Source organism: Monodelphis domestica, chromosome 4 (genome assembly GCF_027887165.1).
Source record: "Monodelphis domestica isolate mMonDom1 chromosome 4, mMonDom1.pri, whole genome shotgun sequence".
Lineage (NCBI taxonomy): Eukaryota > Metazoa > Chordata > Mammalia > Didelphimorphia > Didelphidae > Monodelphis > Monodelphis domestica.
Window position 1 is genome coordinate 405977087 of NC_077230.1, and position 14483 is coordinate 405991569.

The 14483-nt window shown below is 40.9% G+C and overlaps 1 protein-coding gene across 7 annotated transcripts in view; it reads left to right on the top strand.

Moving 5' to 3' along the window:
* The window catches only part of NPHP4 (nephrocystin 4), a 187610-nt gene that overhangs the window by 113973 nt on the left and 59154 nt on the right, over positions 1–14483 (top strand). For all 7 annotated transcript variants that reach the window (XM_056795926.1, XM_056795929.1, XM_056795927.1 and 4 more), the window contains 2 exons: positions 10204–10259; positions 12839–12967. In XM_056795926.1, coding sequence (XP_056651904.1) covers positions 10204–10259; positions 12839–12967 — 185 coding nt within the window. The remainder of the gene's footprint in view (positions 1–10203; positions 10260–12838; positions 12968–14483) is intronic.

The following is a 14483-nucleotide window of genomic DNA, read 5'->3' on the forward strand; positions in this document are numbered from 1 at the left end:
GATCTATGCTACTTTCTGGCAAAGCCAGATCAAAAGGGGGCTAGAGCATTTTTCTCCGTGAGAGGCAGTGTTCCTATTAGGGCCAAGTATGTGCTGGTTCTGGGTTGGGTAAAGACTCCATTTGCCAGTGAGGACCCAAAGAGGAGTTCCTGTGGCTGGTTCCATCTCTAGCTCATTCCCTTCTAGCCACTGGTGCTAGCTGACTTGATTCAGGTTGATAAATGACCTAAAGCTAACCTTGCTTCAGTGTCACCTTAACTGAACTCTGGCACCTGACAGATAGCTGAGTCAGTCGTATCAGTCTTAAAGCAGTGATAAGAAACCACTAAGGCATCTCTGAATGAAAATGTTCATCATTATGAAGTGCCAGGATGAGATTGAATAAAAGAATGTATTTGAATTTTGGAAAGTTTCTGACTGTTCTAATCTGATAATGTGTAATCATCAGAGGCAGCAGGGTATCATGGGAATAGACCTGAGTTAGAAATCAGAAGTTCTAGCCTAGAATTTGATTTTTTCCACATAACACAGGATAATTGTGGGCAGTCACACAATCTCTCTGGGTCTCAGATCCCCATCAGTAGAACAGGATGGATAAAGCCTGCACTTCCCATTCATCCCATAAGGTTATCAGGAGGATCAAACACTGTGTAAATGCCACCTGTTTTGGTCCTCATCTGGGGGAGGAGGAGCACTGTCATTTGGAGTAGTGGAAAAAGCAGATCTTGGAATCTGAAGGCCCTAGTTTGTGTTCTAGCTCCGACACTTAATCACTGGTTAGTATGTAACTCCCAAAGCCCCCTTGCTGTTCTTCACACAAGACTCCATCTCTAGACTCTTGGCTTTTTCTCTGGCTTTCCCCCATACTTGGAGCTCTCTCCCTTCTCATCTTTACTTCTTGACTTCCCTGGATACCTTCAAGTCCCACAATCCACAAGAAACCTTTCCCATTTTTCCTTAATGCTAATTCCTTCCCTCAGTGGATTTTCTCCTGTTTATCTTGCATATATCTCATTTGCAATTTATCTGTTTGTATTTGTCTCTTAGTGAGCTCCTGGAGGCCAGGAACTTTTGTTTGGTTGTTTGTTTTTGACTTTCTCAGTATTCCAAAAGTTTAGCATAGTATCTAGAGTTAGGGAGACCCATCTTCCTGAGTTCAAATCTGGCTTGCCACTTAACTAGCTATATGACCCTGGTCAAGTTACTGCACCCTGTTTGCCTCAGTTTCCTCATCTATAAAATGAGCTGGAGAAAGAAATGACAAACTACTCCAGTGTCTTTGCCAAGAAAACCCCAAATGGGGTCACAAAGAGTCAGAAATGATTGAACAAAAGTAAGATATCACAAGGTACTGAGGCTGCACTTGCTTGAATTACTCACTTACTCTATGTTGCTCCAAGATTGGATGGGATTTATGTGGAGGCAGATTTCCCCTTGATTTGAGGAAGAACTTTCTAACAATGAAGGTTGTTCAGAAGTAGAAAGTCATCACTGTTTTCCAAGATCATGAGTTCTCAATTATTGAGAATGTTGTGAACAGGAATGATCACAAGGGTATGGAGACCTACATGGAATGCAGTTTGATGGTCTTTAAAATTCCCACAAATGCTAAGATTCTATGGATTTATGCCTTGAAAGCAAAATTCTCCTCTGGTCTCCCTATTGATCCCCATGACTCAGAGAGGCAAGGGACTTGGGCAAACTAATGTCCTTCATTCCCCAAATATTCATTCATCTTCTATTATGTATCTGTATGTGCACCAGGCACTGGTGTGTTAGTGAGGATTTCCTTTCTGCTTTCTAAGTGGGACATTTAGCTATAGATCCCTTAAGTTGGCTAGTGAGATTTTTCTTGAATCACTTTAACATGTGCAAGCCTTATTTTCCCCCAAACTATATTCTTAGCCTTATTTCCCATTATTCCCCCACATGCTCTCTACATTCACACAAATTGGACTCCTAATGGTTCCTTGATCTCAGAATTAGACCTCCTACCTCAGTGCATTTGGGGCACTGATATCGCCCCCATTTCTGGATTTTCCTTTCTCCTCTCTCACAGCTCAACTCGGGCCCCACCTCCTCTGCGAATGCTTCTCAGATTCTCCCCAGGTTAGTGCAAATTACCCTGTATATTGTACTAATCTGTGGACATTGTGTTTCTCCTCTGTAGTCACTCAGTTGCTCTCGGGTGATGACTATTTCAGAGCTGTCCTTTTATCCCCTGCCTCTCACAGTGCCTGGCATAGTAGGCACTTTATAAATGTTTGTTGTAATATTCAATTGAATACTGTGCTTGCCCTAGAAGCCAGGCATGGCTAAGAAAAATGTAGCAGCTAGTATGAAAGACTTTTCCTTTCTTCTTTGGGTTTTAAGTCCCAGGATTGTGGAGGTGCAAGAACTCCAGCCACTGAGCTTCTCTGACAATTCCAAGCAGGGTTCTTTTCAAATGAGAGTGAGGCTGAGAGGAAATTGACAGAGCTGCTCCTTGTGGTAGTCCTACCCCAGTTTCACTTTCTGAAGCTGGACTCTTGATGTGGTATGAGATCAAAGGGGTTTCCATAAGCCGATTGACGGAAAACTTGAATGGAAAATTCTCATCATTTTGTTGACAGTAGCTTTCTGTGAGAGGAAGCTGACTGGGGCATAATAGAGTGTCAGGGAAAATTAATCTTAAGATAGGTGAAGGAATTTGTTGGAGTTGAAAATTGAATTCTTCCTTTGTCTTAAGCAATCCATGTAGACTTTTTCCAGATTGAAGTTAGCTTTTGTATTGTTGGGAAACATGTAGTTGACTTCAGTTCCTTATCATTGTTATACTAAATTGACAGCTGACAGTGTAGAACATGTTTATGTGTACTACTGAGTTTACACATAGCCCCCAGATTTTGAAGAGCAGCAACTGCCTTCTGATGTGCAGCCAGCTCAGGGAGGAGATGAAAGTGTTGAAAGTTGAGTTTCTGCTTTCCTCTTCTCAAACATGGGAACCTAAGAGGCAGCGTGGAGTCAGGAATAGAGATCTGACCTCAAGTTAGAAGGACTCTTATGGGCCCATGGCTTGCTTCTGATCTGAACTGGCAGTTGTACCCTGGGCAAGTCCTTGAATCTCTCAGTGCCCCAGGCAACTCACTAACACTAACATGGCCTACTCATTAGATGTGTTGTTAGCTGCTCCCTCTGTTAGATTATCTGCTTGTTGAGAGCCAGAACTGCCTTGCTTTTCTTTTGGCATAGTCAGCACATAATAAGTCAAAATGAATGCTATTTCATTTGCTTGTAAGTTACAAAGCAGTGGGGGCTGATCTGTATTAATAGAGGAGCTTCCTTATTGAAAGGAAGGAAGGAAGGAAGGAAGGAAGGAAGGAAGGAAGGAAGGAAGGAAGGAAGGAAGGAAGGAAGGAAGGAGAGGGAAGAAAGGTAGGGGGAAGGGAAGGAAGAAAGGAAGGAAGGAAGGGAGGAAAGGAAAAGGAGGAAGGAATGGAGGAAAGAAGAAGGAGGGAAAGAAGAGAGAGGAAAAGGAAGAAAGAGAGTGAGGGAGAGAAGGAAAGCAAAGGAAGTAAAGGAAGGAAGAAAAGAAAGAAGCATTTATTCCAAATGCTGTGCTAAGTACCTTTTACAAATATTACATCATTTTATTCTCAAAACAACCCTGGAGGTGATTGTTCTCACTATCTTTATTTTACAAATGAGGAAACTGAGATAAACAGAGATTAAGTGACTTGCTTAGGGTCACACAGTTAGTAAGTGTCTGAGGCTAGTTTTGAACTCAGATTTTCCTGACTCCAAGTCCTGGACTCTATCCATTGTATTATCAGCTGTCTATTTTATCATTGTTGCTGATTTATGTTACCAATCACTTTACAGACAATAATGCATTTCCAGTTTGGGGATGAGTTCCAGGAACAGGAACATCCTCATTTTCCTATTGGCATTCTTGGTTATGAGAGGAAAAAGGGCAATGTTCCTGAAAGGAATAGGACCAACAACTTAGCTAGCCAAAATAGTTTTCTTTTTATAACATGTTCATTGCAGAACAGGATAGTTACTTCTAGGGATCATTTCCTCAAAGCTTGGGAATAGATCCCAAGCACACTTAACTTTGCTTTTAAAGTAAGCTATTTTAGGTGTCATCTGTAGATTTATCCTCATAATCTTGAATAAAAATGAAATCTATAAATCCCACCATTGTACTCTTATCTCCCAAAGGAAGCTTGCATTCTCTTTTATGTGTTTTTCTTAGTCATGAGGTACCACTGAAAGGTTTTAAAAAATTATTTGAAAGATGTATGAGGTATGGATATGAAATGACATGCTTTCCTTTCCTTAAAAACAAAATAACCCCCCCCCCAACAACATAGACCTTTATGTCCAAATGAGTGTTGTCCTCCTTCAAAGTTGTCACTGGAAAGACTATATATACACTTATTATCCTAATATTGCCATTGCTCAGAACATTTTTAAAATGTCCATTTTCAAATTGCCTTTAGAGTCAACTTTACAGACTCTTAGATGTCACCCATAGCCGTTACTTGAAGCATGACTTCCTTTGACTACAATCTACTAAGTAGTCAATGAGCCACAGTCTATATAAGGAAGTAAATATTACTTTATGGTCACACTTTATTTTTTACCCAAATTCTTATTATTTTTCTTGATCACCTGCCATATTTACCAATTTTGTGCCTTTAACTTTGAGGATGTTTGAAATACATTTTGGGGAATTGAGTTGCCTTGAATCTAGCTTCTAAATTACTTTTGGTCATTTCCCAGAATCAAATTTCTCCCTTTGTCCCACATTGGCCTCCCCCATTAGGATGAAGATTTGTAACCATTAAGGATATTTGAAAAAAACATATGGTAGACTCTGAAGGCATCTCCAGGGCAATGTGGTCATGTCATGCTGACATCAGAAGGTAGCCCAATATACTCATGTGGAGCTCAGTAGCACTAAAGCTCTTAATGAGGGGAACCCATAGTACAGTACCTGGCACATGTAGGTGCTTAAAGAGTGCAGATTGATTGATTGATTATTAAGGGCAGCAAAAAATGGATTTCAAGTCACACTCGAAGAAACAGAAAGATCTATAAGAGACAGGACCATTGTTTAGTGTGGATGGGGTAGTGATAACAGATGGTAGGGAGATAACTTCTCAGGTCATATTTTGCTGCTCTTCTTTGGCAGGGAAAATAAGATTGATTAGGTTTGGTTCCCAGAGGGCAGTGCTGAAAGCAAGGGATTAATTTTAGGTTTGACTTGAGAGATGTTAGAGACATCCAGAAATAGATAGGTAGTCCTGGGAGCCATTATTGGGAATCTTTAAGAAGAGCTTGGCTGACTACCTCTGGGTGATACTATTCTTGGTCAGGTAAATGTTACTTATGGTAGCTTCTGAGCTTCCTTCTGATTCAGAGTCTGTGAACTAAAACCTAGCCCTTGCATCGAATATTTCAGCAGGCAATGGAAGAATTTCCTTTATTTTTTCCCCCAGTTCACTTAGATTGCTGTCTTACTAAATGCTCTCCCTTATGTTTATAGGTTCAGGCCTGGTGTTTGCAGTGCTCACCAGCAAGCATATACCTTCTCAATGGGAAATAATATTAATAATAGACATTTTCATAGCACCTGCAATAGTATTTGCGCTACACTCTTTATACATATTCTTTCATTTAGTCCTCACAACTATTCAAAGTGAGTGCTTTTGCTATCCCCATTTTACAGTTGAGGAAATTGAGGCAAATAGAAGTTAAATAACTTGTGTAGGGTCACACTCTAGAAAACGGCTAAGACTCGATTTGAACTATACCTCCTAACTCTAGGGCTAGCACTCTGTGCACTATATTGCTACTTAGCTGTCTATATGATCTTTGCAAAGCACTTTAAAAGTACAGGCATCCCATTCACGTTGTGACTCGATTTATTTTGGGTTGGCATAAGAATTTAAATGGGAATTTGCGAGGAGTTTTATGGAAACCACAGACAAATGCAAAGGCCAATAGGCAACAGAAAAAGTTAAGAAACTCAGAAATGTATAAAATATATGTATAGTATTATATGATATCATCATATTTCATCATTTAATGCCATAAATATAGGCAATTTCTTTTACTGTAAGTACCCCGTAAAAGAAAAAGAAAAAATTCAGACTACTTCTCCAGTACAAAGAGAAGGCCAAAAAATTTTATGTGGATTTCCAGATTGTGTGGTGCCACACTTCTACTCCCCCTTGATGTGAAAGGGATACTTGTATTATTTAATTTTATATTCCCAACTCTGAGAAGTAAGCGCAATCATTATTTATCTCTATTTTACTGATGAAGAAACTGAAACTGAGGGAGGTTGAATAATGCATCTAATAAGCATCTGAGACAACATTTGAATTCAGGTCCTCTAGACTCCAGGCCCTTATTGTTCCTTTTTGCCAAATAGTAGAATTTCTAGGATTGTGTCTGGATGCAAAGAGTTAAACTATAATATTATTGGAGAATGGGAGAAGTTTTAATGTGTTTCAATAGTTCAAGTTTGGATGATGTGAAAATTTGTACAAAACTCACAGAATAAGTAGGATAGCCTGGTCCCTAAGTGCTGGCTTTCTCTTAGTAGAAGATAATGGCACTATTTCCTATAATTTTTTTCCTTGTTTCCTAAATTAGACTTATAGAGCCTGAGGAGAATCCACTTTGGATGGAACAAAGTAGAACTTTTCCCTACCTTCGAATCCACTCATTTTATCTTTCAGCCTCTTTGAAGAAGAAGGGTTTGCTGTGAAGAGAGGGAGGGGCTGCAGAACCCTCACAGAGCTCTGAGATTGCTTATGAAGCAAGCTTGGAAGCATCTGTGGGAAGAAGGGCATGGATTCCTAAGAAGGGCATCCATCCTTCTCAAGGAGAAGTAAATGTGTGCATTTGATAATTCCTTGACTCCTTACAAAATGGATGAACTAACTTAAACAACTGTGGGCATCCTTGAATAGAAGAATATAAAACATTGTTGTTTTTTAAACAATTGTCCTCCCTCCCTTCCTTCCCACTTTAGTTTTAGTTAGGTTGACAAGAGAGGGGGAGAGAGAGAGAGATGAATTGCACACAGGTTTCTCCCTTGGTTACTGGACTGCCCCAGTAACATGGGCTCAGCTCTGGGGCATGGAGCCTATGGCCTTGGTGATGAGGTATCTTCCTGAGCAAATAGATGGAGGGCTGCTACCCTTTGCTGAGCATTCTTAAAGCCCATGTATATTCTTTAGGACTCCCCATTTGTCTAAAAGAGCCCAGAGCCCTGCTCCTCCCATAGACTCAGAAATCTGGAGTGAGTGGGATAGATGATTTGACTTGGCAGAGCAACCTTTCCAGATTTCTTTTATAAATGGCTGGAATTCAAACTCAGGATGCTTGGATTTTCAGTCATGCAGTTCAAGGGCCTTTGGGTGGCAGGCCCTGCCTATTATTGGGTGGCAGGCCCTGCCTGGACACCAGACTGATGGGTGATTTTACCTGTATATTAGGTGTGTAGCATCCCAGTTCAGATGTTTTCCTTTCTGCATTGAGGACAGAGAGCTGATCTGAGTCAGGAAGCCAGTACCTATCAGTCTGGTAGGAAAACAGACATTACTATGTGACAGGAACTGTGCTAAATACTAGGGAAACAAAGGTTAAAAACAAAATAAAAACAATTCCTCCCCCTCAAGGGGAGTAGGTTCTAATGGGGAGGCAACAGTTAGATAATAGGTAAGAACCAAGTAGATAAAGGTTCTCTGCAAAGTATAAAGTTGTGGAGGAGAGAAAATGGGAAACGTCTGCAGCAGAGCTGGAGAAGCCAGGACTGCTGAACTGTCAATCAAGGAGGACATTCTAATTGGAATGGTGACCAGGAAGGACCATTAAAAAGGAAGTGACAAGCTAAGGAACTTGCCTTGGGGACAGAAAGGAGGAAGGACAGAAAAGTCCTTGCTCTCTGGTTTCTCCTTACAATACTCCAGTGACTGAATCTTCAAACCTGTTGGCCATTTTCCCAAATCTGAATTCTATTCCACCATCCTCCAACTTAGGGATTATTTTAGGATTAGGGAAACCCCAAACTCTCTCTCTCCTCAATGTCTTTACCTTTCCCCTTCTCTTAAATAACCCCCCTTACTTAAACTTAGAAAAGAGAGAGTGATTTTTCTGATATACCAAGATACTCAATCTGAGCTGATTTTAGTGATACCAACAGAAGAATCAACTAAAGGGAGGGGGGGAAGGGAGGAGGGAGGATGGACAGGGAGGGGGAAAGGGAGGAAAGAGGGAGGAGATTGGCAGATCTGATTTTGAAAGTATCATCTTCCTCTTAAAATAATCCCCTAATACAAAAGGGAAGAAATGGGAAAGGCCTCCTGAAGAAGGGAGCAGGGAAACTGAGGTAAAGGGGAGAGGGAAGGGTGTTAGAGGCATGGGGGACAGCCCATATATAGGCATAGAACTAGAAAGCAGAACACCATATTCACAGAACTGCCAAGCCAGACAGTGCTTCAGAAGGGTCAAAAAGATGTCAATTGAGAAAAGGCCATTATGTTTGGCAATTAGAATATCACTGACTTCTTTGGTGGATACAGTTTCAGTTGAATGATGGTATCTGATAACAAAATGTTTAGAAGATAACACTCTCAACAAGATGACTTTCTCTAAGAGTTTAGCTGTGAAGGCGGGTAGAGACAGAGATTATCATTTAAAAACCAGGCCCTGGGGGGCAGCTAGGTGGTTTAGTAGACTGAGAGCCAAGTCTAGAAATGGGAGGTCCCATATTTGACTTGAGACACTTCCTAGCTGTTGGACCTTGGGCAAGCCACCTAACCCCTATTTCCTATCTCTTTCTGCTCTTCTACTTTGGGACCAATACACAGTATTTATTCTAAAAATAGAAGGTAAGAGTTTCAAAACAAAACAAAACAAAACAAAACAAAACAAGTCTTCCTGTGTTGGAAGCCAGGTCTCTATCTGCTACTTCACACTACCTTTCAGACATTGGAAATAAATACAGAGAGAGAGGTGGAGGCAATTCTTTCTCCCAAGAAGCTTGCATTCAATTAGGGGAGGTAGCATGTATATCTAGAAGCATATATGTTAGATACAAGGGGACAGCCAGATAACACAGTAGATAGAACAGCAGGCCTGGAGTTGGGAGAACCTGAGTTCAAATATGGTCTTAGGCATTTCTTAGCTGTGGTACCCTGGACAAGTAAGTGACTTGTCATTTCCCCCCATTTTCCTGGCTCTTATTTCTTTTCTTATAACTTATACTTAATATTGCTTCTAAGATAGGAAATAATTTTAAGAAATTAGATTTAAGGTAGTTTGGGGAAGAGATCACTAGGAACGGGAAGGATTCTGGGATGTGGGAGTGAAGGGGGTGAGGTGCATTCCAGACAAAGTGATCTACATCTCATTATTCTTTGGAGAAGTTCATGGTTTTCCTTTTTCCAGTGGGGAGTTTTTTCATTGGAAGGAAAAGATCATACCTTTGCAGAATGATGCAGAATGATGGCAAAATCCAGATGAAGCCTGAGCTTAGTTAGGAACATCTGTTGTGGGTTTTTCTTCAACAAGGGTTTCCCGCTTAACAGAGCAGCAAGTTTGCCTGGGCCGGGGAATTGCTAGACTGGCTGAAAAAAGAAACTCTGGCAGTTTCAGGGCATGAGTGTGTGAAGAAATGAAAATAATGGAAAGCAACCATATAAGCACATTAGAAAACCTTAAGTGTCCTAAAAATTTCATATCTCATTAAACAGTGCACTTAACAAGACCACACATATTAAAGGAACAAGGAGGGAATGAATTGGGAGGGAGAAGCTGCACTTTATAATGAAGATGTCCTAAATGGCAGATTCAATTTAATTTCCTCTCCCCAAAAGCAGTGATTCAAGAAGGCTACTGCCATTTGGCTATTTTCTTTAATGCTGGCCAAGACTCTTTTTGAGAACAACTAAGCATTTTGGCCCAATGGCCCTCCCTCTCCCAACTCAGGCATCCATAAGAAAAGCTGAAATCCCAGACATCAGCATTAGATGACAGTGTGAAGAATCCTTTGTGATGAGATGAGGAACACTGAAGCATTTTACAAACTTTAAGACACTAAATAATTGTGAGCTACTGTCTTCAACATCTAGTATCAAGTCCCATTGGGTTTGCTGTTAACAAATGAAACTTAATGTCTCTTCCTGATCTGTTTCCTTCTAGCCCCAGTTCTGCCTCATATGATGTCTTCTGCCCAACTGTCTCCCATGGGACCTGGAGTAAGTACCTGCAGGTGATAGTAAGGGTGGCTGCCATTGGGAGAGGGGTAGATCATGGTCTTTAGAGTTAGAATATTTTTACTCCTGGCTGAGAGAGATTTGTATTTGAATGAATAAATAAAGCTCTTTTCAGAGCAGCTGATTGACTTTTAGCCAGAGTGATGGGGGCCTGTGGTGTCAATTGGGGTGGAGAGAATGTACCACCTGCAGGTCTGATGCTTCATGTCCAGTTTCCCACTGGCTCTGGTCACTCACTGTTCTTCTGGGGTGCTCACTCGAGTTGTCATATGATCAAGATGACAGCTTCCTGCTGATCATTAATGAGCTGCCTGAATCCTGCTTAAGACAAGTTTTAACACTTTAAAAATGATCTGTACCTCCTGGTAATTAGGTGTAATGGTTTAGAATCTTTCATGACAGGAGAATGCTTTATTTTAAAGAGATATAGGTGCAGTTTTCCTTTATTCTTCTCCCCTATTCTTCCTCTTTGTCCCTAGACTGTGCCTAAGCTAGCTAGGAGTTGTTTTGTCACTGTGGCAAAATTTGCTGAGAAGCTGGCAACGTCAGCCATCCACTCAAACTTGAGGGAATAGTCATGTGTTTGTCTATTAAGCACTGAACAGAGTGTCCAGTGATTTCATGAGTATAGTGTAAGAGTTAAAATTTGAGGAAAACCAAGGCAGGTAGAAATTAGTTTCTCTCTGTCGTGGTCACCATAACTGTAAGAGTTAAAATTTGGGGAAAACTGAGGCAGGTAGAAATTAGTTTCTCTCTGCAAGGAGTATTATATTTTTAGAGGTTTATTAAAGGTTAAGGATTAAAGAAAAATTACAGAATAAGAAAGCACGTGTTTAGGCCTGCGTCTGCTTGCAAGCGGAAACAGTAAAGAAAAGAGCCAACAGCCTTTCCAATCAGGTTAAATACCCCATCTCGATCTAAGCCCAGGTGAGAATTCATTGATATTACAAAGCATTCTGGGGAAGTGGAGCAAAGACTTCTGGGGATTGAAGTCTTGGATTCAAGTCTCCATTTTTACAATAGTGAATTCTAGTGGTGCAAGTCATCACCTTCTTTGCCATTAGGGAGTCTTAGAAGAGACTTGCCTAAGATCACACACGTAGCATGTGTCCAAAGTGGAACCTAAACCTGGCCCTTGGTGACTCTCAGGCTGACTCACCATCCAGTAAGCCATTCTGCCTGACTTAATAAATGCTTATTTATTGATTAAAATGGCTATAAACTCCTGTTGATTGAATATCAGTTTGAATATGTCTTGGGGCCCTAGAAGGAACGACAGACTCTTGGGCTCCATTAAAGACATGAGCCTGATGTGAGCTGTTACATCCACCTCCATGCTGCCTTTTGCTAAGGGCTCTCTCCAGGCCCTGGCAGGTTCTACTCATCATCCTGGAGAGTAGTTTACTAGGAAAAGTGAATTAAAGAAAATCAAATACTGCCCCAGGATGCTCTTCTTCTCTGAAAAGTTAGTTTGATAAGAACAGCATAAATGAATAGTGCATTCACATGTAAACAAGGGCTTGGGGATCACTTTCCCACCTCCCTGTTGGGATAATCCAACCTTTCTCCCTAGAGCAGTCTCCATGGCAGTGCTAGGAATGTACTCTGTGTCATACAGCCAACACTTTAAGCTTCTCGAGCCAGGGTGCTAACACCTTGTTACAATCTGAAGATGGCAACACAGTCCCCAAAGAACCTCATCAGAACACTAATCACTCATAGCATTGATGAGCCTTTTGTTTATGAAGGTAGTGGGTACTGGGAGCAGAGACAGTGTTAGTGTCCAAGGTCTGAGATCATATGGGGGATGGATAGATTTAGAGCCAGGAGGGTTCTCCATGGTCATTTAGACCATTTCCCTTATTTTACAGATGAGGAAATTGAATCCTCATCCCCTCCACCATGTCGTTCCCCACCCCCCTACACACATACACACACACACACACACACACACACACACACACACACACACACACCCCTACCTCCTCAAGGGATTAAGCAATTTTCCCAAGATCACCCAAGTAGTGAGTATAAGGACTAGGATTGGATTTCAGGTTTCCAACACTAAATTCACTAATCTTTCAACTGTACCATGAACATGTTTCTCTGTGACAATATTTGCTAATTAATGTATTGTCTCTTTTCTAATGAGACATTTTAGGGAGTCAGCATGGCAGATAGAATGCTGGACTACAGTCAGAAAGACTAAGTTCTGCCTGGGTCATGAGGGTCATGAGATGCATTGATGGGTGCACTTACTACACTTGAAAAAGTCACAGACCCTCAGTGTGGTGAGACATTTTTGCTTTATGTCACAGTCTAGGGAAAAATCAAAGAATTTTCATCCCTGAGGAGAAAATAATGACTTTTTTTCTCCTTCAGTTTTTACTGTGGTGTTGAAGTTCTCATGGCCATGGTGTGACATTGGCAGGGGCCAGACCTCTTATACGGTCTACCTTTGTCTTTAGTCCTTTATGATTGGACTTTTGTTCTCCTGCACCTTGAAATTTCTCCTCAGTGATGCCTAATTATTGGAGCTGATGTCATCTTTTGCCTTGTAGTTGTCAATATCCCAGCTGTCAGCCTCTCCACCATCACCTGCTCGAAGCCTTTCTGCCAGACCTTCCTTACCCACCCAGATCAGCTCACAGCTCTCCACGTCCCTCAAGACCTCCCAGGGAACCCAGGAAGTAAGTATTTCCCTCACTTTTCTTTGAAAGATGGGGAGTCATTGCTCTTAAAAGAAAAATTAAGTTGGAGTCTAACTTCTTCAATTATATTCCCCCCCCCCCTTTGTGAAGGGAATAACAATCTTGATGTTCCATGCTGTGGGGACGTGGGACAACATTGTCTTTTCCATTGGTTGGGCTTAAAACTATTGTCATCATAGCTGTGTGACCCTGGGCAAGGTACTTAACCCCTATTACTTAGCCCTTACTGCTCTTCTGCCTTGAAATCAGTACACAATATTGATTCTAAGATGGAAGGTGAGAGTTAAAAAAACCAAAACAACCCATCATCATCACTTTCTCCAAAGGGAGGCCTCAGTTTTAATAAGGCAGTCATATCAAAATATGGCATTTTCTGTGCTTGCATTTGATGCTAAGATAAATTTAAAGAGTTCTTAAGGGTCCTTAAATGGTTCTTAAAGATCCCTAAAAGGAAAGGGAAATATCTATTCAGTAACCCACAGGGCAGTTTGGAAATGTGGACAAGGACACTGAATGTGGAGTCAGAAAACAGTGTTTCTAGCACCAGCCTCAACTAGCTCTGTGATCTTAGGTTTGTTTCTTCCTCTGTGAAATGGAGATAATGTACTACTAGCTATCTCACAGGCGATTGTGAGGATCAAATATGATGATGTATGGAAAGTACTTTCTATATAATGTCTCTGAAGCACTAGATAAATGTCAGCTCTTACCTGAAAATGATTAAATCAAATTTCAGTGATACCATCAACTTTCTTTCCAGTGACATTTTCATATGAAGAAACACTAGAGACACAGTACATTTGGCTCAGAAAGACTCTTAGCATACAGGTACTCTGCGTGACTATCTCAGAGAGTTCTGTCTCAAACTTTCTGGTGAACCTTTGGCAATAATGGTGGAGAAGGAGCTTCATTCAACAAGGCCACTTGGAAAAGGAGTAGAAACCAGAGCCTAGCTTTTCCCCAAAATAAAATTTTAATGGATTTTATTATAAATTTGCCAGCCTTTTTTGAATGTTATTTCAGAGATTGTGATATGACATATGTTATCTTCAATTCACAGAGGAAGAAACAAAATACAAAACATGGTATACATAGATAGACATCTGGCTATTATGTATTCCTTTTTCTTCAAGCAGAAGGCTTGGGCATCAGTCATTCAAAGAGAATATTCCAGACACGGCATCTAGCTCCCAAGCAAGTCAGTCCTTTAGATGTTAGTTGGCTATTCTTTCCTGTGTTCTGCATTGCTTTTAGGGGAGTTACTAACCTTTGGGGCCCTTAGGTCAGCTAGGTGGCACAGTGGATAGAGTGCTGGGCCTGAAGTCAGGAAGATTCATGTGAGTTCAAATCTAACCTCAAATACTTATTAGTTATGTGAATTTGGGCAAGTCACTTACCCCTGTTTGCCTCAGTTTCCTTATCTGTTGAATGAGCTGGAGAAAACAATGGCAAATCATTCTAGTATCTTTGCCAATAATACCCAAAATGGGGTCAT